The sequence below is a fragment of the Opisthocomus hoazin genome, chromosome 8 (genome assembly GCF_030867145.1).
Source record: "Opisthocomus hoazin isolate bOpiHoa1 chromosome 8, bOpiHoa1.hap1, whole genome shotgun sequence".
Classification (NCBI taxonomy): domain Eukaryota; kingdom Metazoa; phylum Chordata; class Aves; order Opisthocomiformes; family Opisthocomidae; genus Opisthocomus; species Opisthocomus hoazin.
Genome location: NC_134421.1, coordinates 73,503,084 through 73,530,789, shown reverse-complemented (window position 1 = coordinate 73,530,789; position 27,706 = coordinate 73,503,084). Strand labels below are relative to the sequence as shown.

Here is a 27,706-nt window from a genome sequence, read left to right as displayed (position 1 = left end):
GGCGGCGGAGGGGAATAACGACCTGAAGGCTTCTGTTTTTCCAGGGGTTGGGGAACGGAGCTGAACACGAGCGGCACCAAGATGGGGTGTCCAGCACCTCCCTGCATGGTCGCCCCTAAAAACAACCGTGTGTGTCCCCCCCCATGTTGGGTGGAGAGGGAGAGAGGAGTGGGGAGGGGAAATCCCCATCTCTCCCACTCTCTCCCTGGTTTGCAGGCCCCCAGGAGCTGCTTTTCACCAAAATTGTGGTAGTGGGGCTCTGGACAACCCAATTTGGGGGGGTGATGCTGGGGGGCTGCCCTGGGGGGCCCCGGCCTGCAATGGGGCAGCTGCAGCCCCCCGGGTGCCAGCGGGACCCAGCATCCCGTCACCCTCCTGGACCCCCACCAGCCCCACGGGCACCCAGCTTCTCCCCCCACTGCTCCCCCAACCCTTAGGGACACCCCATATCCTCCGCAGCACCCCCGGGGACACCCCGTAACCTCCCCCCCCTCCCGAGGCATCCCTCGCTCCCAGCACCCCCAGCTCCCCCTCCTCACCCCTGGGGCACCCCATGCCCCCCAAAACCTGTCCCCCCATGTCCCCCCCGCTGCCATCACCCACCGTCCCGAGGATACCCCACCCCCCGGCACCCCTGGGTTACCCCGAACCCCCCCGCCGGTTCCCCGCGCCCCGTTATCCCGGGGAGGCCCCTCCCCATCCCAATAGCCCCTCGCCCAATGGCAAGGAGGGGGCGTGCCCTCCGTCCCCGCCCCGAGGAGCGGCGGGCCAATGGGGGAGGAGGGGGCGGGGCTGGGGGCCCGGCCCCCACGTGCTCGGCGGCGCTACAGAGGGGCGCAGCGCATGGAGGAGGCGGCGGGGGAAGCGGCCCCGGCCCCGGCCCCGGCCCCGGCCCCGGCCCCGGCCCCGGCCCCGGCCCCGGCCCCGGCCCCGGGCAGGGCTCGCCCGGCTCAGCCCCAGCCCAAGAGCCGGGAGCTCTTCAGGACCCAGCGGAAAGAGTCCGAGGTACGGGCGGGGGGGCGGCCGTGTCACCCGCCTTGGGGACCGGGGGACACCCCAGGTCGGGGGGGGGGGGTGTCTCGGTCCTGGGGGTCCTCCCGATCGCTGCCCCGGCTGCTCCCACCTGGCTTCGTGGGTGCCAGGCTCCGGGTCACCAGGATCACCAGGTCACTGATGTCCCCGACCACTGTAAAGCCACCGAGGGACCCCCCCTCCAGGCGCAGAGGACGGGAAGGAGCTGGGGGGCGAGGGGCTCTCCCTGGGGAGCTGACCCAAAAACGAGGTGGTCCCTCTTGGCTGGGAGACGGTGCCCGAGTCGTGCTCCCAGACCCCTGCCCGTGAATTCGGGGGTCTGCGTCGTGCTTCTGGCTCTGAGAGCAGTGGCTCGGGGGTCTGCATCTGCGTCGTCCTCCTGCCCGTGAATGTGGGGGGTCTGCATCATCCTCCTGCCATGAATTTGGGGGGTCTGCATCGTGCTTCTGGCTCTGAGAGCAGCGGTTCGGGGGTCTGCGTGGTCCTCCTGCCCGTGAATTTGGGGGGTCTGCGTCGTGCTTCTGGCTCTGAGAGCAGCGGTTCGGGGGTCTGCATCTGCGTCGTCCTCCTGCCCGTGAATGTGGGGGGTCTGCATCATCCTCCTGCCATGAATTTGGGGGGTCTGCGTCGTGCTTCTGGCTCTGAGAGCAGCGGTTCGGGGGTCTGCGTGGTCCTCCTGCCCGTGAATTTGGGGGTCTGCGTCGTGCTTCTGGCTCAGAGAGCAGCGGTTCGGGGGTCTGCGTGGTCCTCCTGCCCGTGAATTTGGGGGTCTGCATCGTGCTTCTGGCTCCGAGAGCAGCGGCTCGGCCTCGCCAAGCGGATTAGTGCTGCACGCGCTTCGCCGAATTCCTCCTCGGCTTTAGCTCCTCGAACCGCCCCGCCGGCTCGGCTGCAAAAATTGGGTGAGAAACCAACGTTTCCGAGCAAGTCGGGCTCAGCCCGGAGCCGTGCATCCTCAGGGTCATCAATATTAATTGTGATGATGCGCATCGGTTCCAGGGCGGCTGCCGAGAAGGGATGGTGGGACTCAGAACGTGAAATTATGTTAATTTAGTTGATTATCCATTCATGTGTTCCTTCCCCGGGGGCACGGCGGCGCGATGCCGGCGTTGGGTCGATGCCGGCGTTGGGTTGATGCTGGTGTTGGGTCTTCTGGCTGCGGCCGCCCGCTCCCAGCCCTGCCGTAATCCTCCGGCGAAGTTTCATGCTCCAGTTCCTCATCCGCGGAGGGGGGAGGAGGAGGAGGAGGAGGAGGAGGGAGATCCACAACCCCGTGGGCTTCAAAAGGGCACAGCTTGGCCCTGAAAGCTGTCGGATCTGGGATGCCGAGGACAGAGCAGCGGGGGGTTTGCATCCTCCTGGGCACCTTTGCTTCAAACCAGCCTCGGACTTTGGTTTTTTTTGAGCATATGCGGGGCTCTGAAATGCATCAAATATTCACTGGCACTTTAGGTCCTGCCTCTGCTTTCTCCGGGACTTCAGAAATGCTATTTTTAGACTCGCCTTCCAAATTTGCACTGTGTTTTAAGTAGCCTCGCCCGGACGATCCGCTCGAGCCCTGGAGACCCGTGTCATGGAATCGCAGAGTGTCGAGATCAGCCGTGCTCCAGCGGCTGGAGGAGCTTTAACGGAAAGGCTGAGAGCGCTGGCAGCCGTCCTGCCTCCCGAAATATCCGTGGGGATGCGCCAGCCCCCCCTCCCGCTAACCCCAACCCGCTCTCCGCAGGGCTCGGTGGATTGCCCCAACCTGGAGTTCGAATACGGGGATGCCGATGGCCACGGCGCCGAGTTAGCAGGTGAAGCGGCGTTTGGGTGCTGCGTTGCTATTAATAGGTGCCCACCGGGGAGGGGGAAGAAAAAAAATATTCCCTCAGGGAGTTGGGCAAGCGGGACGGGGGATGGATATGGAGTGGTATCATCCTGGTGGTAATAGAGCAAGAGGGATTTATTAATAGAGAGCCGCTCGCTCCCCGAGGACGAGCAAAAGGGACGCGTGGGGGCACGGGGATTACCCCGCGCTCCGAATTATCCAGGAGACGATGACAGGCGTGCCGGGGTGGGAGGACGGGTGGCGTGGCCGGTGGCACAGCCCAGGCTGGGAAGTGTCACCCTTTATCGCGGGTGTCGTGATGGGTCGAGTCCTCGTCCCGTATCTTCCGACTCCGGCTGCTTCCGCCCTGTAACCCTTGGGGTCCCAGCAAGGGGGTTATTTTTAGCTGCCTGTGTCTCGTGCATGAGCTGGCCTGGCTAAAGCACATTTTTTTTCTTTGAGGGGTCCTTCCTCCTCCCTTGCAGAACTGTTGTAGACCCCCATGGTGCTGCTCAGCACTGTAGGACTATAGGAATTATATAAATCCAGGTAGGAATTACACAGGAACGGGCATCATGTCCCTCCAAGTCCAGCCCCTGTTTGCAGGTCCCAAAATGTCCGAGCTGCTGGGTGTGCGATCAGTGCAGGTCTCGTCCGGGTGCTCCTGCCCTCCCTCCCTTTGCAAACTGCCTGAACTGGGACAGAAAATTCCCCCCTCCCCAAAAAAACCCCCATGAAACTGGAAAAGCAGCCCGAGCACCATCACTGTGGGCAGGAGCATGGGAACAACCCAGCCCGGACACGGGGATGAAAATTATGAATTTGGTAGCTTTGGGTGGCTCCAAGGTGCCCCTTGAAGCTACAGAAGGGCTTGGGGATAAGTTTAGGTCTCTGCCCCGTGTCTCCTCGGGTGCATTGGGACCTTTCAGAGCTCCACGAGGAATTTGGCGATGATGAGGAGGGTGAAACCCCTCTGGGTCCCTGCTGACCCCTTTCTCCATCAGAGCTGTACAGCTACACCGAGGAGCACGAGCTCAGCACCAACAGGAGATGCTTCGAGGAGGATTTTCACGCTCAAGGTACCAGCTGTGGGCTCAGCCCCCCCCGGGCAAGAGCGGGATCCCCAGGGAAGCACCCAGCTGGTTGTTGTGTCCCCATTCCAGTGCAGGGCAGGAGGTGGCTGGAGCTGGATGGGGCTCAGCAGAAGGCCTACGTCATGCGCCTGCTGGATGGGCTGGAGGTGGTCAACAGGGACAAGAGGCTCAAAGTAGCACGGGCCATCCTCTACCTGGCACAGGGTAAGGACCACCACGTATCTGCTGCCTGGCTTCAGCATGGGGGCTTGAGAGAAGCCTTGTCTTGGGGTCATCCCAGGTTGGTGCAGTGAAGCTTCCTCCCAGAATGGCCCTGTGTGCTCCAGAGGTTCAAAGGCAGCTTCCTTCTAACCAGTGTCTCCCTTTGGGCTTCTCCAGGCGTCTTTGGAGACTGTGATAATGAAGGCGATGTCCTGCACTGGTCTCGGCACAACAGCTTCCTCCTGTACCAGCTGGGAACCTTCACTGCCTTCCTGGAGCTCCTCAACATGGAGATTGAGTGAGAGGACCCACACTGCCCTCTCTCTCCTCATTCTTATCCTCATCTTACTCTTTCTCCTCGCCCTCCTCTCCCTCCTCATTTTCTTTCTCCCCATCCTTCTTGCCCTTCTCACTCTCTACTTCTTCATCCTCCTTCTCCCCATCCTCCTTACCCTCTTCTTCCATCCTCCTCTCTCCTCTTCATCTTCTCTCTCCCCATCCTCTTCACCCTCTTCTTCCATCCTCCTCTCTCCTCTTCATCTTCTTTCTCCCCATCTTTCTCATGCTCTTCTTTCCCCTTCCTCCTCCTCCTCACTGGGGACCAGGGAGGTGCTGCAGCCTCAGCACATCCCCCAGCACGGTGTTCTCACCGCTGCAGGCGTAGGCTGGGGTTTGGGGTGAGGGGAACCCCATGCCTGGTGGCACTGACCCCGTCCCCTTCCCCACAGCAACAGCCAGGCCTGTAGCAGCGCCCTGAGGAAGCCGGCCATCTCGCTGGCCGACAGCACGGAGCTCAGGTACTCCCTCTCAGCCCCCCACTAGCATGTTGGGTGGAGGCTGCGGGACAACCTCTCTGGACAAAGTGGCCTCTGGCTGGCAGTGACACCTGCCCACCGCGCTGTCCCGGCAGGGTGCTGCTCAGTGTCATGTACCTGATGGTGGAGAACATCCGTGTGGAGCAGGAGGCGGATCCCCCCGAGTGGAATACCTGCCGGGAGACCTTCAGGATGGAGCTGAGTGAGCCACAAAGTTCACTGGCCCTAATGAGGTCCCTTCATCATGCTGCACCGGTGAGGAGACCCCAGGGACGAGGGATCTGCTCTGAACCTGCTCCTGGTCCCTCTTTCCACCAGGTTTCCCTGTGCACACTGATGAGCCATTTGCTCTTCTGCTTTTCACAATGGTGACCAAGTTCTGCAGTGGCCATGCTCCACACTTCCCCATGAAGAAGGTCCTGCTCCTGCTCTGGAAGGTGCTTCTGGTGGGTGCAAACCCTTCCTTTTTCCAGAAACCAGCCATTTTGGGAATAGTGCTGATGCAGCCTGGTTATTCCCCACTATTCAATCCAACCATAATGAGGTTATTTAGGATGGCACAGGAAGCTGACACAAGGCAAAGAGTTTCTTCTGGGATGAGGGTGGGCTGAGCCATGAGAGGACATGGGGTGTGGGAGAAGTCTGGAGAACAAACCAGTGACATGGTGTCTTCATCCTCAACTCTCCAGTTTGATGGCCTCAAACTGCTGCTCCCCTGGAAGCCCAGAAGAGCCGTGCAGTCCGGGTGGGATGTCTGCTCCCTGCTTTCTCACCTCTCTTGTTGGTCCCTAGTTCACACTGGGTGGATTTGAAGCCCTGCAGGCAATGAAGATGAGGAAGCGGGAGGAGCTGGGGCTGCCACCCTTGCCGGAGGACAGCATCCAGGTGATGCGCAGCATGCGTGCTGCTTCGCCTCCCACCTACTCCATCGAGCTCATGGAGCAGCAGCAGAAGCGTGGTCACCGCAGCCGGAGGGTAAAGAGCGGGCTCATCTTCCTGGCGCACGGCCCAGGGTGCTTTTCCGGTGGGGACTGTCACCCGTTCAAGGAGCCAGCCTGTGCTCGGGAGCCTGTTTCCCTTTCCTCCCAAGCGCTCCTGTGTTTTCAGTTTCATAGACTCACAGAATGGTTTGGGCTGAGGAGATCTTTAGAGGTTATCTTGTCCAAGCCCCCTACAATGAGCAGGAACATCTTCAACTGGATCAGGTTGCTCAGAACCCCGTCCAACGTGGCCTTGAATGTTTCCAGGGATGGGGCCTCCACTACCTCTCCGGGCAACCTGTGCCAGTGTTTCACCACCCTCGTCGTAAAAACTTTCTTCCTTATATCCAGTCTAACTCTACCCTCCCTTAGTTTAGAACCATTACTCCTTGTCCTGTCACTACAGGCCCTGCCAAAAAGATTGCCCAAATCTTTCTTACAAGCCCCATTTATGTACTGAAAGGCCACAATGAGGTCTCCGTGCAGCCTTCTCCTCCCCAGGCTGAGCAGCCCCAGCTCTCCCAGCCTTTCCTCCCAGCAGAGGGGTTCCAGCCCTCGCATCATTGCTGGGGCCTCCTCTGGCCCCGCTCCCACAGCTCCAGCTCTGTCCTGTGCTGAGGGCTCCAGAGCTGGACGCAGGACTCCTGGGGGGGTCTCAGCAGAGCGGGGCAGTGGGGCAGAATCCCCTCCCTCGCCCTGTGCCCACACTGCTGGGGATACAGCCCAGGGCACGGTTGGCCTTCGGGGCTGCCAGCGTACACTGCCGGGTCATGGCCAGCTTTCCATCCACTTGTCTTTTTTTAGCTCTGCTCTTGAAGCTGGTGTGCTATGGTTCGAGAATGAAAATGCCTCATTTGCTAGGGGAAAGATGTGGGATGGTAGCTCCATAAATTAAGATGGAAAATGGCATCACCCCTCCTAGAGCAGCAAGGTCAGAGGTAGGCAACAGCTAGGAAACAAAGCCTCACCTGAGGAACTTCTGGGAGCTTGATCCTTCCAGGATGGAGAGGTCTGGTGCCGGTGGCTGGGAGGTAAATAAAATCCACAGAGTAACTTGAATTTCTCTTTCCCCTTACACTGCAGCCCCTGGTGAAGCAAGACAGTTTGGATATCTACAACGAGAGAGACCCATTCAAGAATGATGAAGCAGGAGTCGACGAAGAGGAGAACGATGATGTGGACAGTGGGATCGAGGGGGAACTGGACCTGATGGAGCGGGATGCGATTATCCCCATGATGCCTGCTCAGCGCCCGCCTATTGAAAGGGTGTCATTCCCCAAAGGGCTCCCCTGGGCCCCTAAAGTCAGGTAAAACCACTTGGTGTCATTGCCATCCTCCCCAGTCCTACGTGTCATGGAGATCATTGCAGGCTGAACGTGTCTGTGGCAAGTTTGTTGGCCTCCATCAAATTGAACTGAAGTGACTCCAGTTCTCTTTTTGTCTCAGTTGGACCCTTCTGGACTGGGTTTAGCTGAGCCCTTCCCCAGGCTTTACAAACCAAGCATGGCCAAGCTTGGACAATAAGTGGCAATCCCACTTTGGACAGCCGAGGTTGTACTGGGAAGGAGGTTTGTGCTGGAGTGATGTGAGAGCAGGGTCAGCTTTCCCAAATGGTACCAACAAATCTCGGTGTGGCAAGGTGCTAGGCTGCTCATCTTGGGAACTGGTTAATGACATTGCCCTTTGCTTGTTGAATGGGACTCTTGTGTTGCCACATGAAGCCTTCTTGAGTGGCCTTGCTCTACGGTGCAAAATTGGAGAAAAACGTCTGAGGATAAAGAAGTTTGTACCTTGTCTTCCTAAGACCGGTTCTGCTACACATGATATGGGGGAGCATTAGAAAAAGAGGGTGAAAACCTCTGCCCCTTTCCCTCTAATCCATGTGAGGTTTTTTGCTGTCGATCTGAAGCCTGGATTTAATCCGATATCTTTAAAACACATGAACAAATGATGTGGGAGCAGTGACAAGGTTAAGTGTGTCTATCCAGAGCACTCCTTGCAGGGACACAGCAAGAACTGGTTTCCCACATGGGTCTCTGCACACGCGGTTCTGTGGTACTCCACATAACTTAATGCTCTCAGCTTCAAAATCAAATGATCGTTGTTTTTCTTGGCTGGTACCTGGAAATCCAGCTGGGTTTCTTTCTGCATGTAAGAGGCTTGGCTCACAGTTCATGTCCTACTTGTAGTGCTGAGACCCTGACCAGTTCTCATGAAAGATGCTCAAGGTGGACAAGATGTCAGCTTGCATTCTCTTGGAGCAGCACTTGCTCCGCCAGACTGCAGAGACAACATTTGTTTGCTCAAAGTGAGCAGATGCTACTTGAAGATGCATGTGCTAGGAGCACAGAAGGTGGATAAAAAGGTGCTTGTCGTAGAGAACTCCTCTCCATTTATTTGCACACTCCCATGGAGTTACACAGCAAATACAAATGGTTTTGGTTCACGTTGCTCCCAACCAATGAAAGCAATGGTGGCTCTAGCCCGCTGCTATGAAGACCTCTAGAAATCAACCGCAGAAGGCTCAAAGGTTCTTGCTGGTCCCACGCTGCTGTCCTTTCTGAGCAATGTAGGCTGTGATCTGGTATATGTCTGTTTTCCAACCTTCTCCTTGTTTTTGTTTCTCTGCTACTCCATCAGACAGAAAGACATCGAGCATTTCCTGGAAGCAAGCAGGAACAAATTCATCGGATTCACACTGGGCCAGTGAGTGTTACATGTGTAGGTCCAACAAAGTCTGTCCTGTAGCTCCCATCAGTGCAGTTTAACAGGTGGGACGTGTCCACAGAGCTCAGGTTTTCTGAACTCAACCAGCCAAAGTCATGCTCGGGACGATGTGGCACAGCGCTGGATTTCGCTGGGTCTGCAGCAGTGCACTCGGTGTTATAAAAACACGTTCTTAGAGATGCTGGTCTCAAGGACCTCTTTCTATTAAAAATCAGACCTAGCCCGGAATAAGTGACCCCTGGCCTAAGCCAGAGACTGGTTTGATACGAGAGGGAGTCAAGACAATCTGGTATCCACATCAAATTACCCAGTTTGTGAATAAATTGAGCTGCGGGTACAGAGTCATCCTGGCAAGGGCCCAGCAGGGTATATTTGTTTTTAGGTATGGTGCTGGGCTCAAGCTGGCTCCATGCAGAGACCTGATTTCACCCCAGTTCTTCACCCCAACGTCACCCCTCTTGTGCAGGCTTTCCTGGGGAGGAGGTGGGAGGGCGGGCAGCTCACGCCAGCACCTCTCCCAATTCCTGACCCTTCTAGGATTCATTCAGTAGATTCAGTAGACTACAGGCTCCCTTTTTTATTCTATGACTTGGAAGTGTTAAACCCAGATCTTCCCAGCCTCATACTCACCTTTTTTCATCCCCCACAGAGACACCGAAACCCTGATAGGGCTACCACGGCCCATCCATGAAAGCGTGAAGACACTGAAGCAGGTAAGATGGTGGCTCCATGCATAGCGCTTGGATTAAGCAGCCCAGAATGCCTTGCTGAGCTGCAATCATCTTGTCTAACCTCTTCCTTTGCTATTTTTGCTCCCTGGCACTCAGGAGACGCTCTGAGGTGGGATCGGAATTGTGGGGATCACATGGAAGTGAGGAAATAATTGGTCAAGATCACCAGGGCCATAGTGGGATTGCAGGGCATCAAGTCTCATACACGTAAACTTTGTGATATAGCACTTATAAGGAGTTTCAAGTTCCTCAGGTGTATGCTCTCAGCCCACAGTAAATGTTTCACGTGGATTTAGTCTTCTGCTCCTCTTCAGCTGATGTACAGCAACACCTTTGGTCTAAGCTGTTACTCTCTCTGCCTTGGGAAGTCCATCTGATAAATCCAGTCAAGGTCTGAGCAGGTTGAGAGCGGCTTGATATCCACCACACGCAGTGTGGGATCCTCGTGTCTAACCTCCAGCTGAAACAGAGTTACTGGAGGGAGTAAGAGGGCCCCTTCTTGTTAGTTATCACAGGAAAAACTGCTGGAGCTTTTTGCAGGAATTGGGGCAAAAAACGGAAAACTGAGTCCTTACTGCAGTTCTAAGCAGATTATCCAGCACTTGGGACTTGCCTTTCATCCCAGGTCCAGCAACATTGCTGCGTCCTGGCAAGCATTGGCCACGTTGTGCTTTGAACGTGACAGACTTCCAGAGTTGGGTTTGGACATATGTGCCCAGACCTGTGCTATTCCCAGGGGGAAGCATGACCAGCCTTGGCTCCTGCTGTGCTCCGCGTGGAGTGAGACACCTCCAGAGGCAAACTGACCCTATCTAAGGTCTGGATTGCCTTTTGGAAGCAATTGTCCCTCTCCATTTACTTACAGAGAGATCCTAGAAGGAGTAGGTGGAAGTAATCAGAGGCATGATGTGTGAGGAGCTTCAGGGAGAGAGGGATGTCCCACACAAAGATGAGTTGTCCCATGTATCTGCTGTGACCTATACACCTAACTCGGATATTACTGAAATTAGCAACTGTTGTCATTGCTGTGTTTCATCCTTCAGTTGTGACATCGCTCTGCCTCTGTCTGTGTATTTTGCCAGCACAAGTATGTTTCCATCTCGGATGTTCAGATCAAGAATGAGGAGGAGCTGGAGAAGTGCCCTATGTCTCTGGTAAGAAGTTGCTGCTCCCCATCACTAGATAGACATGTGAAAGATTTCCAAGTTGTCATAGAAACCCATATGTTCTCCGTGATCCTTAGGATCTTAGCTCTTTTCAGTGGTGCCCAGTGACAGGACAAGGGGCAATGGGCACAAACTGAGGCACAGGAAGTTCCATCTGAACATGAGGAAGAACTTCTTCCCTCTGAGGGTGACGGAGCACTGGAACAGGCTGCCCAGGGAGGTTGTGGAGTCTCCTTCTCTGGAGATATTCAAGACCTGCCTGGACAAGGTCCTGTGCAGCCTGCTGTAGGTGACCCTGCTTCAGCAGGAGGGTTGGACTAGATGACCCACAGAGGTCCCTTCCAACCCCTACTATTCTGTGATTCTGTGACATACCTTGGATACTCGTTTTTCTAGAAGTCCGTATCTTGATCAAATGTAGCAGTGGAGAAAGGCCTGGAGCTTCAGGCAGTCAGCAAGCAGCTATGTCCATCATTAAGTCCTCAAGCTGGGTTTTATGGAGATGACTGATGTATCTCAAGTGTGTGGACTGGAAATATTTAATTTTCCCTTGTTTGTAATGTTTCTCTGTGCTAGGGGGAAGAGGAAGTCCAAGAAACCCCTTGTGAGATACTGTATCGAGCAATGTTGTACAATCTCCCCCAGTATATGGTAAGCCCATGTTTCTTAAAAGTAAAGAAGAGCTTTGGAGTGGGGAATGGTGCCAAACTGTGAGCTGCAGAGCTCAGCATGGGCCTGCTAGGGCATGTTCAGGACTTGAATGGAGAGATTTTGCTGGGAATCCAGAGCAGGCTTGGGTGGAAGGCACAGTCCAAGAGGAGCGACTCAGAAGATTAAGGGGTGGAGATACCCAGGGGGACAGTCAAATGGTTGGAGACAGGTCAGTGGTTGTCAGTGGATGGAAAACAGGATGTGTGCGGAGGATTGGGAAGAAGGAACAAAGTCCTTCACTTTGGTGGGAGCTCGAAACTGGCTCCTGCCCTCTGAACACTGAGGGGAACCAGTCGGAGATGGCCCTGTGTCATCTCTTGAGCTGCATGAGCTGTAATGTTTACCAACAAGTCATTGTACACTGATGCAGGTACCTTCACTTCTGGCCTCAAGAAGCAACCTATGGACTTCACTGCTCCCTTGAGCCTTTGTTCTTCTTGCTGAGATTAACTTTCTGTTACAGTATCATGCTGATCTGCAAGCATGATGGCTTGCTTGGCCAGGAACCAAACTAAACCATCATCATGTTTTGCATGGCTCAGCAAACAAGATGGTAATGCCTTCAGGTCTCTGCCAACCTGGCTGTGCTCTCAACAGCTATTCAAACTGTGGAGAGTCTGTAGGTTATGACCTTCCTTATAGGGACATCCCTTGCAGCCTTCCCCCAAGAGAATCCCAGAGGAATATAATGTGTGTGCTGAAATTCAGCTACATTGCCAAGCTGGATGAGACTTTGAGCAACCTCAGAGTGGAAGGTATCCCTGCCCATGGCAGGGAGCTTGGAACTAGATGGTCTTTAAGGCCACTTCCAACCCAAACCATTCCGTGATTCTAAGACGGTAATTGGGTCATGTGCGCTCTGTCCGTAGGGAGAGACAAACACAGATTTAAATGCATCAAGCTCCAGGTGTCCCTTGCGTTATTTTATCCATACTACTAGAGCTCAGGTGCTCATGACGCCTTAAGTTCAGGCTAAAACAGAGCTGCTGTGCTCACACTTGGCCTGTGTGTCCAGGCTATAAAAGGAGAGGTTGAGCCTTGCCATAGTCAGTCCGTCACGGTGAGTGGAGCTTGGGCTGGTGAAACTCTATAGAGTTGGCTTGAAGTTGTCCAGTTTCAGCAAGTGAAGAAGGAAAGAATGCCTCTTCCAGGGAGCATCCCCCCACGCCTGCCCTCTTCTGCAGATAGCTTTGCTGAAGATCCTCCTTGCTGCAGCGCCTACCTCTAAAGCCAAGACCGACTCTATCAACATCCTGGCAGATGTGTTGCCTGAAGAGATGCCGTAAGTCCTTGAGGAGGTGGCCACCAGCCATCGCAGCTTTGCCAAAAAGTCTTGGACCAAACAGGAGAGTTGCAGTTTGCTGATGGGTTCGGGGGGCTCCAAATCTGGGACATCTCTTTGGGTAGGTGCAAGCTACTGTTGCTGCCAGGGCAAAGAGATGAAAGGCAAGGACGTGAATGCCAGTTTTTCAGGAGCATAACAATTCGAGCGCAGTCAGCAGCCGCTGTGCTCTGCTAGCTAGGTGACACAAATCATAAAGATACTTGAGCATATGGCTGGTGTCCTTCATACTGCTCCGCCAGGATTGCTGGCAGGGGGCAATCAGCTTTTTTTTTTCTTTTTTTTAATACACTTTGGTGTCACCAGGCAGGAGATGGAAATGGGAGTCCCAAGGGGAAGCGAAGGTCCCTGTTTCTGTAGAGCCTGTGCAGATGAATATGAACTCAACAGTGCCTTAGTCCTCTTTGCTCCCATACCCACAGTGCTGTTGCCTTCTTTCCTTCCAACACAGCATCACTGTTCTTCAGAGCATGAAACTAGGGATTGATGTGAACAGACACAAAGAGATCATTGTGAAGAGCATCTCGGCTTTGCTGCTGCTGCTCCTCAAGCACTTCAAGCTGAACCACATCTACCAGGTGAGTGTAGAGAAGGAGTTGGCCATCGCCAAGCTGGTCTTGAAGCCAATGTGTCCTGATAGACCCTCTCCTAAAAGACTTCTCCAGGAAGAGTTTTCATGACGAGCTGCAGATTGCTTTTCCGTAGCAGTGAACCCTAGCCCCGGGCCAGGATTTGTATAGGGTTACTCAGGCAGGGGTAACCTGCCTGCAATATATCTCTGACTGTGTTTTGACAGGATCATTTCCACTCACATGGAAAGAGTTTTCAGACTTCTGGACAAATTCACGCTGTGGCTGATCAGGTTAAAATTTAGGAGGTGGCACGAGCACGAGCCTCCCTGGCAGAAAGGGGAAGGGGATGGGAGTTAGACAAGACCCTCTTTTGCTCTGTCTCATCTCCAGTTGCCAGAAATAGTACTGGGTAGGACCTCATGAGGTCAACTAATCTAGTCCTCTGTCCCTTGGCAGGATCAAGTTCTTGGGTCTCCAGTTTCAACAGAGCCTGGAGGTCTGGGTCCTAGATGCAATCTGTTTTTTGTGTCATCCATATGGCACCAATTGAACTGGACCTGCGTGAGGGCTTTCATTGATTAAAAAACCACCAAGGGCTGATTTGGGCTGTGGCCTAGGCCCAGTTCTCCACCCATTCTGCAAGTTAAAGAATTGGTGTTCTGTATTTTTTTTTTCTTTCAAAGGTTTCAGCATGGTAGGAATCCATCTGTGTTATGAAGCCCGCTGATATTTATCTGAGGATAAATATAAATCCATGTATTGGATTGGACAAAATGAAAAAAAGAAAAAACAACACATTTTTACAGTCCTACATTGGCTCTGGTTCCCCCCATGTCCCTTCACTAATTTTTCTCACTTCACCCCCGAAACAGCTCCTCTCATTTCTTCCTTTGTGGCAGGAGGACCCTTGCAGTATGGTGCTAAGAGTGGAGAAAGCTGTGGGGTTTCCCCCTCCTGATTCTGCTTTTGTGTCTGATTTTGGGAGAGCCATCGTAATTTCATGCGGTACCAAAGCTGGTCTCAGGGAGCACCCTGAGAACCACTTCAGGGGCTGAGACGATGCTTCCAGAAAGTGGTGGAGGGTAACGGAGAGCATGGTTGGTCCAGGCTCTGCTAGGGGTCACCTTGTGCTTGCTGACAGCCGCGTCAGTGCGGCAGCAACTGCACAGACCTGCGCACCAACACAGATCACGGAGTTTTTTTGTCTCGGTTCTGTCGGTTCTTTGGTGTTTCTTATGCCAGCAGAGAAACGCCAGCAAATTAGTTCAGCAAATTAGCTTTATGTTCGGTCAGATCCCATGTAGCACACTAGCTGCTGGCAGCTGCATTTCAAAGCAGTGAGAGCATCTCAGATCCCGGCTAGCGGGCACTGCCGATTACTCACTTGCAAATAATGGCGGCGGTGTGTCGTCAGTGGCGTACCGAGTGTCGACAGCTTGTACCAGGCTGACATGAGAAATGTGGGAACAAACTGTTTCTTCGCTCTCAAATTTGGGATGTTGATTGCAGGTTAGTGAGAGGCTTGGGTAGGATAGGATGGGACAGGATATTGCTGCTATTTGTGTCTCTTTAGAGGACAGTAGAGATTTGTTGTATAATGCAGCCGTAGCTACCCAGACCATTTAATGTTTAGAGGAGGAGAGAAACTGAAAGCATGTATGAAGGTAAGGGTACTTTTTTCAGTCAAAATTTGAAAAGGCACTGGGGTTAGTGTGTGACAGCAATAGTAATTCATGTAATAGCTACACCTCCTCTTTCCCTCTTCCCCATATACTGTTTTGCCACAGATTTTTATCTTAAAAAGCTACACTGCAATCATTAGGTGCAGCTATTCCCAAACTACTACCATAAGGTTTGTGTGTCCACTCTATGGCAAATAGTTTTCCAGCTGGTGGGAGCTGCTGTGTATGATGCAAGCCTTATACAGCAGACTTCTGCAAGGGGCAGGTGGCCTGCGAGGTGTCTGGAGCAAACCATCGAGACTGCTTTGCTTTTGGCTTGGAAATGGGTTTCCATTCCCAAGTGATGCTCCCAGCTGTTCCAGCTAACGTTGACCTGTTTCACTTCTCTTCCCCAGTTTGAGTACGTGTCCCAGCATTTGGTGTTTGCCAACTGCATCCCGCTGATCCTGAAGTTCTTCAACCAAAACATCATGTCTTATATCACTGCCAAAAACAGGTACAGCCGCTTCTGGGGAAGAGAGAGGTGACGGAGCAGGGAGGCTTTGTGCATGAGGAACCCTCACACATGAATATTTGGTGGGACCAAGCGACCTCTGGTCCCTAGCATGGCTTTGGGGCAGTATGCTGTTCATTACAGGAATATGCTGGAGGGGAGCAAATCCCCTGTGCTTAATGAGGAGGACTGGATGGGGGGTTTCCAGTCTCTCACTGGGCTATTAAAATACACATAGACCTGTCTCCCTTGCTGACAGTAGGCTTGTTTTCATATTTACGTGGACTCCTGGAAAGCAGTCCAGTGCTCTTGGGCATCTGTGGGCAACAGCTTCAAAAAGGCTAGATGGGGTAGAGTCTTCTAGGTCTTTTCCACTTTTTATAGCTATAGTTCAGCTTTCCTGACTTGTTCAGGTTTTGCGTAGTTGTCACTGCCTTTTACTTCTGATTTGAGAAGGCCACTAGCCCAGTTTTGAGTCTGCACAGGGACTGGCTGGACTACCACAAGCCAGTGTAAGAACTGAAAGAGTACAACTTTTTCACAACTCGGTAGGACTGGGTGGGATTTCCTCATTTGGAGGGGAGCACCGCACGGGATGTTGCTGTTGGAACGATGACAAGATCCTTTTTCTTGCTTTTTGATGCTCTTTTTGTTGCTCTTCAGCTGTGTGTGTAGGCTGGTCCCTCTCCTGCATGGTATGGTTGTGTATGTGTGAGAAGGCACGCATGGAAAAATAGAAAGTAATATATTAATTCCCTTGCTGATAAAAACTTCCGCTCTTGGTCTTGCACTTTAAAGGCACATAAGTGAGGAGGAAATGCAGCCCAGGAGCACTTTGCTCCCTCTGCTTTCTGACAGATGTTTCACAGGCAGGATGCGCTCCTGTGAAATGAGGTGGCCTTTGCAGCTGGATGCTCTGATCCAAGGAGGTTTAGCTGTTCTGCCCAGCCCAGAGCAGCGGTTTGTCAGATGGCAGTGAACAACGTTGGGCACTGCAAAAAGGATTGCGGGATTTTGTCGCGTTCAGATGTATGGACCCAAGTCCAGCAGTGCTGCAACGGGAAATATCAGAAGTGATGCCAGTGCAATGACGACTTGTGGCAAATGAGCCACGGGGCTCCTGGTCCTGAGCTGGCTCCCTCTGACCTCTCCTGCATGTATCCACATGGTGCTTCCAGTTTTAGGGTTATGATGGGTAGGAGCCAGCGAGGAGCATCTGTCCTTGTGGTCAGACAAGCCCTTCCTGGGCCAAACGCTTTAAAAGAAGCCTGTTTTATGGGGCATCCTGACCTTGGGTCTCATCCTGGCTTGCCTCTGACTCCGTGATCAGGTTACAAGCCAGCTTGTTGCTCAGCTACTGAATTTAAAAACAAAAAATAGCAAACAAGCAGGAATACAAGAACAAAAGCTGTGTGACAGGGCATGCTTCTTTTTAGGATGGTGCATGTCTCAGGGCACAGATAGCGTCAGTGTGTGTGTGTGTATACATACATTTTTTATATATATACACTTTTCTTTTTTTTATTGGGTACTTTTACAAAGACAATAGGTCTGGAGGGCTTTGAAAAACATGATGCCCTCATTGTCAATTTTCTTGCTGGTAATCAGATGTCTCCATTTTAACCTACAATCTGTTTTGGTGGGTTTTTTTTTTCCTTTTTAAAAATACACATATGAATAACTAATCTGTCATGTCTTAATGGATCCAAATCCTTCGAGTCCTTATTAAGGCACTCAGGATGTGCTTCGGAGCCAAGAGGAATCGATGTGCTCCATTAAGCTGAGACGCGAGGCAGCGGTGAGGCTGGGAGCCCGTTCGGATGCCGTCTGTGCAGTCGGAAATGCAGGAGGGAGGCAGCTCCGTGCGGCACCAGCTGCCGGCTGGTTCACGTGCCGGCGTGGCTCGCTGGAGATGGGATTGCTACCCATCCAAACTACTTGCTGCATGAGGCAGCGCTGCAATTCAGACCCCAGGCACAGGAAAGATGTTACAGATTGTTGGGCATAGTCACGTAGTTGCTTTCATATTGACCTGGTTCTTAACAAGTCCTTTCTTTCCTATCTCTGCAGCATCTCCGTCCTGGATTATCCACATTGCACAGTCTATGATTTGCCCGAGCTCACTGCAGAAAGCCTGGTAAGCAGCACAGAAAGGGTCCTTGTCACCTGTATTGCTATATGCAAGAGGGTGAGGAAGGATTTTTATTTTCTTTTTTTCTGCCTTCTTTTTTTGTACCCCCAACCTTTCTGAAATCAGACTATTTTTTTCCCCGCTCCGGGACTGAAAATTCCTCCCATCGCTATTCTGACTCGCTATCAGCTATGGGGAGGTGGGGAGCAGGCACTGTTGGTGTTGTATACCCCATAAAAATAATTGGGTTTATAATTTTCCTTTTCACTTCTCCAAATGAGAAAGCCTGCTTTTAAAAAGGATTTTCCCAGAGGCTGTTGCCTCCCAGGTTTAAATTGCTCTGAGCACTCGCATTTTGTAAGATGCCAGTAGATTCAGGAATGAACCAAATTCCCTGCGGAGAGGAGCCTAAGTATTATGGAGACTGGCCAGCACGATGGACTGGGTGAATATACAGACTACAGATGAGACATTAATGCTGGCAGGTTCGTAACTGCAATAGTTCAGATGCAGGCTAGGCTGGACTGGGACAGGGTGCAGAGCAGAGACAAGCTTCGGGGTTAAGAGGGAGAGGGATCAGAGGGAAGGGAGACCCTAAATGATGCAGGAATCATTAAGGAGCTTGAGCAAAACCAGTCCAGGCAGGGATGATCTCATGTTGCCTGGCTGCTAAAATCTTAAGCTTATGTCATTTCCCTTGGCTTTATAAAGGTTAAAACCACTAAAATAAAGTGAAAGATTTTCCCTACTTACTATGAGCCAAAGTTGCTCACAAATCCCTCCAAGGCTGTGGTCAGGTGGGACAGCAAAACTGGTTTTATTGCCTCTGCAGCCACGGCATCTCTGATGTGCCGCTGCGGTGCAAATGCCTGCCGTGAGTTGATTATGCCAGATCAAATTTATATAAAAACCCGCTGTGGAGCGTCTGCGGGTGGATGTGGGAGCTTCACGTGTGGCTGGCCTGCTGGCTCGGTCCTCCACCGCTGTCCCACGTGCCTTTCCACCGGCGCTTATCACAGAATCACACAGAATCACAGAATGGTAGGGGTTGGAAGGGACCTCTGTGGGTCATCTAGTCCAACCCCCCTGCCGAAGCAGGGTCACCCAGAGCAGGCTGCACAGGACCTTGTCCAGGCGGGTTTTGAATATCTCCAGAGAAGGAGACTCCACAGCGTCCCTGGGCAGCCTGTTCCAGTGCTCCGTCACCCTCAGAGGGAAGAAGGTCTTCCTCGGGTTCAGCTGGAACTTCCTCTGCTCCAGTTTGTGCCCGTTGCCCCTTGTCCTGTCGCTGGGCACCACTGCAAAGAGTCTGGCCTCGTCCTCCTGACCCCCACCCTGCAGATATTTGTAAGCATTTATAAGGTCCCCTCGCAGCCTTCTCTTCTTCAGGCTGAACAAGCCCAGCTCCCTCAGCCTCTCCTCATAGGAGAGATGCTCCAGTCCCCTCACCATCCTCGCAGCCCTCCGCTGGACTCTCTCCAGTAGCTCCTCATCTTTCTTGAACTGGGGAGCCCAGAACTGGACAGAGTACTCCAGATGAGGCCTCCCCAGGGCAGTGTAGAGGGGAAGGAGAACCTCCTTTTTTTTTTTCCTTTTCTCGCCTCCTTTTGGGTGCCTGCTCGGGGTGACAGCTCCTGGGCTTCTCCTCCCTCCTCCTCCTCACGGGATCGGTCCCATTTTGTGGCGGTCCGTGGGCTGCTTGCTGCAGGCTGGAGGTCCTGGCCAGGCTCGGTGCCTTCCAGCCCTGCCAGGCTCCCACCGACCGCATCCCGGCCCGATGGGGACATCTAGTGACATGTCGCTGAGCGCTCCCACGGCTCATCCTCACGCTAAGCTCCACGGCTGCAGGAGAAGACTGAACCTTTTTGAGCGAAAATATTCCCAGTTACCCTTTCCCAGTAAGGTCTGGTCCTCAGTTTGGGAGCTGTTGCATTAAACGGCGGTGCCTCATGGCTTTCCTGCAGCAGACATGGATGTTAGTGTCACGGGAGACTAATTTAACTAGAAAATATGCATAAACCAACTTGAACTTTACCATGTGTGGTCGTCCTTGGGAGGATACCCGTGAATGTAAGGATTTAATAGAAACTAAACATGCCCTGGTACTTGAGGCATACGCTCGTGCACATATTTGTGTTTCTTCAGCCAACTTTTTACACCCTGTTTTAGCTTTTTTTTTAATACTCTGATGCACTGATTTTAACACCCCAGCCATAACACGTTTCTTAGCGGATATAAGAGATGATTGTGCTTCTAGTGGGTGGAACGCAGGAGCGTGTGTGCTTGGTTTACATCCGTGGAAAAGCGGGACAAGTTCAGCAGTGCTGTCGGCAGAGAAGGGACCCTTAGGCTGTGGGGTAACTGCTGTCCCCACGTGGTGTAAATCAGGAGTGGCTGCAGTCCTGGCAGGGTTGCAGGGGCTTCACCCATCCTGCTGTGGGACGGGCTCTTCGATTCCTTGCTGGTCCCCATCTCCCCTCTCCTGTCACTCCCTGTTGTTGGGGAGGGGGCTGCAGAGGACCCTGCTGCACCCTGTCCTGGTGCCATTGGGGTAAAAGGGGGATTAAAGCCTGTTTATCCTCTTCCCTTCTTTGGTAAATCTGATGGAAAGACTTTCACTTACTTGAAGCTATAGAGGCAACATTAGATTGGTGACAAAAACAACTCCAGCTGCCCGTGAAGTGGGTATTAGCTTATTCTGCTGGGGTCTTCTTGGAAAAACTACTTGGTGCAGAGGGAGCAGATTAGGACTGGGCACCGATATGAAACTGCACGGGCACTGCTCCTGAGCTGGTACCCCCAGAGCTGCACACAGCATCTGCGAGTGCCTTGGTGATGTGGCGGTGACATCGCGGTGACATCGCGGTGACATCCCACCTCTGCGCTCTGCTGTGCAAACTCCGCTGTGTGCACAGGAGCCTCCAGCGCAGATTTAGCCTCTACTGGCAGAAAATGAGTGGCTTTTACCAAATCACAGCATTAAATAAGTCAGAAGCACTTTCTTGTTGGCCTCTAAAAATTATACGTACAAGAGCATTTTACCAGCTTACTGAAACGATAGGTTTGCTGCTTGCTTTTAAGAACAAAGGTATTCTGCTGGCAGGATTTTCATGGGTAAATCTAGTTTCAAAGCTGGATTAGAGACTCTGACAGAAGGGGGTCCCTTGGGTCTCCTCCCAAGGATGCCCAGAGCCTGGATCATGCACCAGGCTGCAGTTTTTGCAATGAGTTGTTAAGGCTGTCGCTTGCTGTAAGTGGCTTATAAATTAAGCAGCACTTGTTCCCGCTCTCATCCCCAAATAGGTTATTTGTGGGACACTTCTGCTGTGCTCAGTGCTGTTCAAACGTCAAGCAAGTTCTGTAGTGGTGGAATTGCTGCTCAAACGTGCCACAGGCAATATTTACGCAGGGTGGAGCTGGGGGTGCTTACATTTAGCTAATACTTCACATAATCCATCAGCTGCACTTAAGCTGGAGGGGATCTTTGTTACAGAGAAGTCTTGTCCTCCTGATACGAATGTTTGTCATCCCGCGTTGTAATGTGATTTCCTTTTATTTGTCTGGAATATGTCCTCTAAGCATGTGGTAATTTATGAATTAATTTATGTAATTAACGAAAACAGTTTTCTAAGCGGTGTGATCACTAGGCTGTAATTTGCTCTCTGACTGTAAACAACGAGTATAAATCTACCACAATATCTATTTCCCATGACGGAATAATGTGATTTATCTTAGCTCTTACTCTAAGCCTAAATGCAAATTAAAATGCTGATTACATCTGAGTCTTTCAGCGTGGTTTTCCCGAGAATCTATTGGCTCCTCAGCAGCATGATGACAACCCGAGCGAGGCAGTAGCTCTGCTGCTCACTCCGCATTGGAAATAATGTGCAGATAGTGAAAATAAAGACTTTCTGCACAAGGGTATCTCTGCGGCGGTGCTGTTGAATGCTGCCATCAAGGTTACGCTTTTCCTTCTCTGCTTTGCAGGAAGCCGGAGACAACAACCAGTTCTGCTGGAGAAATTTGTTCTCCTGCATTAACTTGCTGAGGATCCTCAACAAGCTGACCAAGTGGAAACACTCGAGGACAATGGTAAGGTGGTGTCCCGTCCCTCTGAGACCTGCCGTGGGCTGCCAGCGCTGCACCTCGAGCGTGTCCCCAGCTCTACGCTGCGGGCTTCAGCCCAGCCTTCCTGCTGAGAGTTTCTTCTGGCAGTGCTGGAGCTTCTTCTGCTTCATAATCTGCCCATTTTTCTTTCACAGATTAAGCCTTAAATGCAGAAATATATTTTCTTCTGTAAATAATACTTCTTTCTATGACCCTCAAGTCCCATGCAGCCAGCGCTGATTATGATGAACGCTCCTGTTCTACCCACTTGGGGTTTGTACCGTACGTGGCCCAGGTGTTAGTGCCCAAAGCTGCACAGACAGCACTCGTGAGGCTTTTTTGAACACATTGCATTAATTTGCATTGATTTCTTGACAGATGCTGGTAGTCTTCAAGTCAGCCCCAATACTGAAACGAGCTCTGAAGGTGAAGCAGGCCATGATGCAGCTGTATGTCCTCAAACTGTTAAAAATCCAGACCAAATACCTGGGGCGCCAGTGGAGAAAGAGCAACATGAAAACCATGTCTGCCATTTACCAGAAGGTGCGGCACCGCATGAACGATGACTGGGCTTATGGCAACGGTGAGTCGTGCCAGGGAAGCCTTCTCTCTGCGTGCAGAGCTGGAATCAGCACACGGAGGGTTTGACGTGTTTTGGCCTATGACCTGTTAGGATCCCGTAAACTTGTTCGGGTCAGTATTGCGGATTTTTTCAGAGGCTTAAGGCTCTGTTACAGAATCACAGAATCACAGAATGGTAGGGGTTGGAAGGGACCTCTGTGGGTCATCTAGTCCAACCCCCCTGCCGAAGCAGGGTCACCCAGAGCAGGCTGCACAGGACCTTGTCCAGGCAGGTTTTGAATATCTCCAGAGAAGGAGACTCCACAGCCTCCCTGGGCAGCCTGTTCCAATGCTCCGTCACCCTCAGAGGGAAGAAGTTCTTCCTCATGTTCAGACGGAACTTTCTCTGCTTCAGTTTGTGCTCATTGCCCCTTGTCCTGTCGCTGGGCACTACTGAAAAGAGCTTGGCCCCATCCTCCTGACCCCCACCCTGCAGATATTTATAAGTATATATTAGGTCCCCTCGCAGCCTTCTCTTCTTCAGGCTGAACAAGCCCAGCTCCCTCAGCCTCTCTTCATAGGAGAGATGTTCCAGTCCCCTCACCATCCTTGTAGCCCTGAACATATTATAGAATCATAGAATCCTTGAGGTTGGGAAAGACCTTTAGGATCAAGTCCAGCTGCAAACCTAACACTGCCAAGCCAACCACTACACCATGTCGCCAAGCGCCACATCTACACAGCTTTTAAATAGCCCCAGAGATGGGGCCTGTTCCAGCGCTTGACAACACTTTCGGTGAAGAAATTTTTCCCAATATCTGATCTAAACCTCCCCTGGCACAACTTGAGGCCGTTTCCTCTCGTCCTATCGCTTGTTTCATGGGAGGAGAGACCAACCCCCGCCTTGCTACAACCTCCTCTGAGGTCATTGTAGAGAGCGATAAGGTAATTGATTGCATGAGGAAAAGTGGGAATAATCAGATCAGGATGGGACATGGTCAGCTCGGGCTTCAAGACAAGAGCTTCCACCAGTGCCAGGCCTGCACTTCTGCATTCCCACATCACTTTTGCCACTGGGTCATTAAAGTGTCTGGGTCTCCGCACCGAATTTGCATGCTTAGAATGGCCATGAAGTGAAAATCTGACTGCTAGCTCTGCAGCTCACTCCTGAGAAACAGCAGCGGCTACAACCCAGCAGGGCCGATACTCTGAATCCTGAAGCTGAACCACAGACTAGATGTGCTGCTCTGTTTAAATAGCTCTTGTGTAGTCTAAATCTGTATTTTTTGAGGGATGTCATGAAGTTTCTGATGTTCCTCGTATCAATCCATGGGATGCATCAGACCATAAACTCTTACTCCCTTGTAAGAACACCCAGTTGCTGCAACAACTGACCCAAGCCTAGGACAAAAAGAGAAATTATTAAAATATCTTCCTGCCTTATTAACACAGTCCTAAATTTTTGCTCTGCATGTACCTTCTTCTTAATGAGGATTAAGTAGAAAAATTGGTTGGTATTCCTGTTTCAAAAGAAAACAGGGCAAGAAGTAAAAGCCTAAGATCTTAACTTTTTTACAAGGGAGAAAGGCGTTATAATTATGTTAGGGTGTTTAATTTCACCTGTAAAAGACATAATCTATTTTTTGAAGACTTGTATGCTTTTGATAGTCATGATACCACTATGACGCTAACTTAGAAGAACCAAAAACTAGACTTGACATTTTTAATTTCACTTTAGAGCTAGCGGAGTTCCCCCCAAAAAAAAACAAAGAGTGGGAAGGCTGGAAGACTGGGGACTTCCTTTCTTCTATGGGGATTTCTATCCGGTTGCTGCCTTTCTCAAAATACTGAGTGTTCCCTGTGGGACTGAATAAGGCTGCAGGGCTTTGTTATGCCTCTAACGGGATACAGCTATGGGATACTGTCTGCCTTGGGCGACTTAAATACCTTGAGCACCAACGCAGGAGAAGAAAACTACCTGCCCTGGAGCAAGGGTTTGCCGTAACAACTGAGTTTACCTGGCAATATTGAGAATAATGCAATTTTAAGACAGACACAAAGGATAAATTGTTGTGTGTGTCCCACTTCCCCCAAAACAGTTCACCAGCAACACAATGCAACGCTCGGGTGCACGATTCACTACTTAGCGGAGACTGCATCTTGACCTGGACAGTTTGCCAGGGAAGCACTTTGCTTTCAGGGACGCGATCTGGAAGGGTCTTTCCTGGGGTGTTTATTTTTATCTTGGTATACCTGGATCGATACTCAGCTCGGACTTTTCCCTCCCTTGAGCACTGCTGAGCTTTGCCAGTGAATTTACTGAACCTTTATGCAGCGAATGACTATTCCGTATAGATTTAGACCTCATAAAGGCCAACTTTTGAAATGCTATTTTTTTCACGTTACATGTTTACTTAATATTACGTGTTTAAAATATCATGGTTGTTACAGCCAGTTACTAGATTTTCAACATCATTCATAGCTAAATATGTCCAAATTTTAAAAAAGCTCTGTTTTCAATAGCTTATAATAAGCTTACCAGTTTTTAGCTATATGCATTAAATCTTGATCTCTGCCTCAGACGTCTGCAGAGATTTTCAGTAGAAGTGGTGGGGCCTTTCTGAAGAAAGCAGGAGCTTGGTAATTATAGAGAGTCCTTACAGCACACTGCAGAGCAGGAATAACTGCATTTCTAGAGGAAGCTTTCTGACTCTGCTTAATTTAAAAGTGATTTTAACATATTTCATTTAAATACCTTAAATTAAAATGCATACATAATGGGGACTAGGAATAATAATTCGGAATAACCAACTGGCTAATACTGTGGTAAATTCAAGCACGTGGTTGCTGTAAAATCATCATCCTTTCTTTTGCTCAGACCTTATTAGAGTTATTTTTTCCACAATGCTTTGGTCTTGTCTCTTCTCCAATGTAGATATCGATGCAAGACCATGGGATTTCCAGGCTGAAGAATGCACCTTGAGAGCCAACATCGAAGCCTTCAACAGCCGGAGGTACGACAAACCTCAGGACTCGGAGTTTGCGCCAGTGGACAACTGCCTGCAGAGCGTGCTGGGGCAGCGGCTGGAGCTCCCCGAGGACTTCCACTACTCCTACGAACTCTGGCTGGAGCGAGAGGTGTTTTCCCAGCCCATTCGCTGGGAGGAGCTGCTGCATTACCAGTGAGAGCGACACCATCACCTGCCCCCCAGTCCCACCTCAGTAAGGACTCAAGGTGCTACAGGCTGAGGAAAGGAACATTATTTTGAACCTGGGTGTTCTTAAGCACAGCTGGAAAAAAATTACAATCTTTCCAAAGAGACCAAGCCTCTTTGTATCTACCCAGGCACCCCTGAGTATGCAACTGCCATCTTTTTGGAGGTCATCCCCTTCCCATGACTTCTTGGAGACCATACAGCATCAACAGACCTGCGCAGAGGCCATGGACCAGGTTCCAGCATCACGCTAGCGGCAGCGTCAAGAGTGAGCTTATCTGGTCTTCACTGCAGATTGACACCCATGTACGGAAGTGCGGAGTCCAGGTCTGTCTCTGAGCTTGGTTCATGCATGTAAGTTTGTTGTAAGAGTATCTCAGCTGTGAAAGGTCTTCATCTCTCCCGAATGCTCCAGGCTGTGCCTGATTTGTTTTCACTTTGATTCGGTTATGGCTGTCTGATAATGTGCTTCAAACACCCTACTGCCACGAGCAAGCTGCCCTGCTTCCCTAATGAAGCTGAAAATAAGAAAGACGTGGCACTGTCTGTGATGGTCTCAATCAGAGGCGACAGGTTGACTTGGCCAAAGGACATGACGTACCTCTTGTCCCCGGGCTGGCATTGCTGCTGCTGGGATTACACAACCTGACTGACAGAGGCTTGCTTCCACAACTGACAAGTTTTGCATCATTCACCAAGGATAAGAAGCCATTACCTTTTCACCGCTCCACTTTCCTCCCCCACTCCGTTCACTTACCATTTGTATTAGAGTAGAAGGATTGGTACGCTGTGCCGTGTTTTGAGCTGTAGAGGAGGTTGACCGCCACATTTCTCTCACCTGAGTGTTTTTGAAGGATAATTACTGCAACATTAGGTTTCCAGGTAGCTTTCATCATTGCTCTTTAGCCCTTCTAACTCTGGAGAAGACAGTAAATGCCACAGTAAATAACCTACTTTTTACACAGATTTTTGGTTATATTTGGAAGAATGTTTGTGCCGAGTCTTCAAGAAGGGAGGAAAAGTGCTTTGGGTGACAAGTTACTGCCACGATGTGAGGAAAATAGCAGACACTGTGGTCCTTAGCTTTCAGAATGAACAGCATATTGAGCTGTAAACTTTCAATAAGGGCCATGCAAATGCTACACTTGGGTAAAGCTGCGTTGCGTGAGGACACAGCCAAAGGCAGCCTGGAAACCTTCGTGTCTGGGTGGAGCTGTGGGTGACCCAATGAATGAATCTCAGCCCTTGGTACGGTGTAGGGGTGACAGACCCTGCTCCTTTGCCAAGGGCCCTGCCTGAGGGCCGCACCGAAAAGGCAGGCTGGGCTTCACGGTCAGAAGTATTATGACAGAGCCTGCAAACTATAATATTTACAAAACTGTATCAGTCCAGCACAGGGAATCCTGGGTCTAACCTCCTCCCGCCATGAAACCAGGAGTTCGGCTTTTGTCAAAGAAGTATGTGTTAGTATGGAGCAGGCAAGCACTTACGCCATCCTATTACTGATTTATCAAGCACATAAGTGATAAAACCACAAGTATTTGTTATGACAGGATTTGTGCTTACTGCTGAGGAATTAAACTGAGAATGTTTCCTTAATATGGTTTGTAAAATGTGTTTTTTCAACGAAATAGCATTAGTAAACCCGCTCACCTTTTTAAATATGCTTTTGTTCAAAATAAAGCAGAGCAACTTTTAAAGCACAGACATTTACTTCAGCTTTTTTCCTCCTGCTCTGTAATTTAAATGCTTGCTTTGCTGTTTTTCTTTTAAGAGACAAAAAATCCCCTCACAAACCAACTCATAAACTCACCTCTGACCCCTGCCCGTCTCCACTCTCTCTCTGCTGAGGAAAGGCTTTCTGTCTGACATACTTTGGGTGTTCTTTTCTGAGGCATCTACAGAAATCTAAAAAAGAAAAGCAGAATTATGGGCTGTAGATGTCTTCACAGTGTTTGTGCTTGTTAAAAAATAAAAAGTTATTTAAAAATAAATAAAGCCCCTCCAAGCACCAAGGCATGAAAAACAGAGACATGCAATCCATAATGAAAGCATGGTGCTGTCTTTAGGGATCCCAGAAGTGGGAGAGCTCTGTAGATCGAGACAAGTCATTTCAGCCTCTGTACTTTAGTTCTTTCTGAAAAATGGCACCTAGCATTTCCCTGTGTTCCCTAGAGCATACTGGTAGTACATAAACTAAATATTAAACATAAATCAATTAATGAACCCCAACTAGAGATGGCAAACATCTGAAGAGTCTGTTAAATATTTAAGTAGTAGAAATGCAGTGTAAATATTACCATTTTCAGCATGTACTAGGGTGCAGACCCCAGGAC

The 27,706-nt window shown here is 50.9% G+C and overlaps 1 protein-coding gene across 1 annotated transcript; it reads left to right on the top strand.

Moving 5' to 3' along the window:
- The first annotated feature begins 105 nt into the window (after positions 1–105).
- STRIP2 (striatin interacting protein 2) lies at positions 106–27,032 on the top strand. Its single transcript, XM_075429567.1, has 23 exons — positions 106–127; positions 217–248; positions 709–1,005; positions 2,759–2,828; positions 3,847–3,921; positions 4,006–4,140; positions 4,315–4,435; positions 4,866–4,934; positions 5,048–5,154; positions 5,271–5,398; positions 5,745–5,927; positions 7,016–7,239; positions 8,573–8,638; positions 9,309–9,372; positions 10,473–10,544; positions 11,133–11,207; positions 12,452–12,549; positions 13,061–13,187; positions 15,259–15,359; positions 17,427–17,493; positions 21,475–21,579; positions 21,973–22,177; positions 25,091–27,032. The coding sequence occupies exons 1-23, from the start codon at positions 106–108 to the stop codon at positions 25,339–25,341; spliced, it is 2,694 nt and encodes an 897-aa protein (XP_075285682.1). The 3' UTR covers positions 25,342–27,032.
- Positions 27,033–27,706: the final 674 nt, after the last annotated feature.

Coding starts and splice junctions, on each gene's coding strand:
- STRIP2 (XM_075429567.1), top strand. CDS start 106: ATGGTCGCCCCTAAAAACAACC. Junction 5,399..5,744: donor TGCTCTGGAAGGTGCTTCTG/GTGGGTGCAAAC, acceptor GTTGGTCCCTAG/TTCACACTGGGTGGATTTGA. Junction 5,928..7,015: donor GTGGTCACCGCAGCCGGAGG/GTAAAGAGCGGG, acceptor CTTACACTGCAG/CCCCTGGTGAAGCAAGACAG.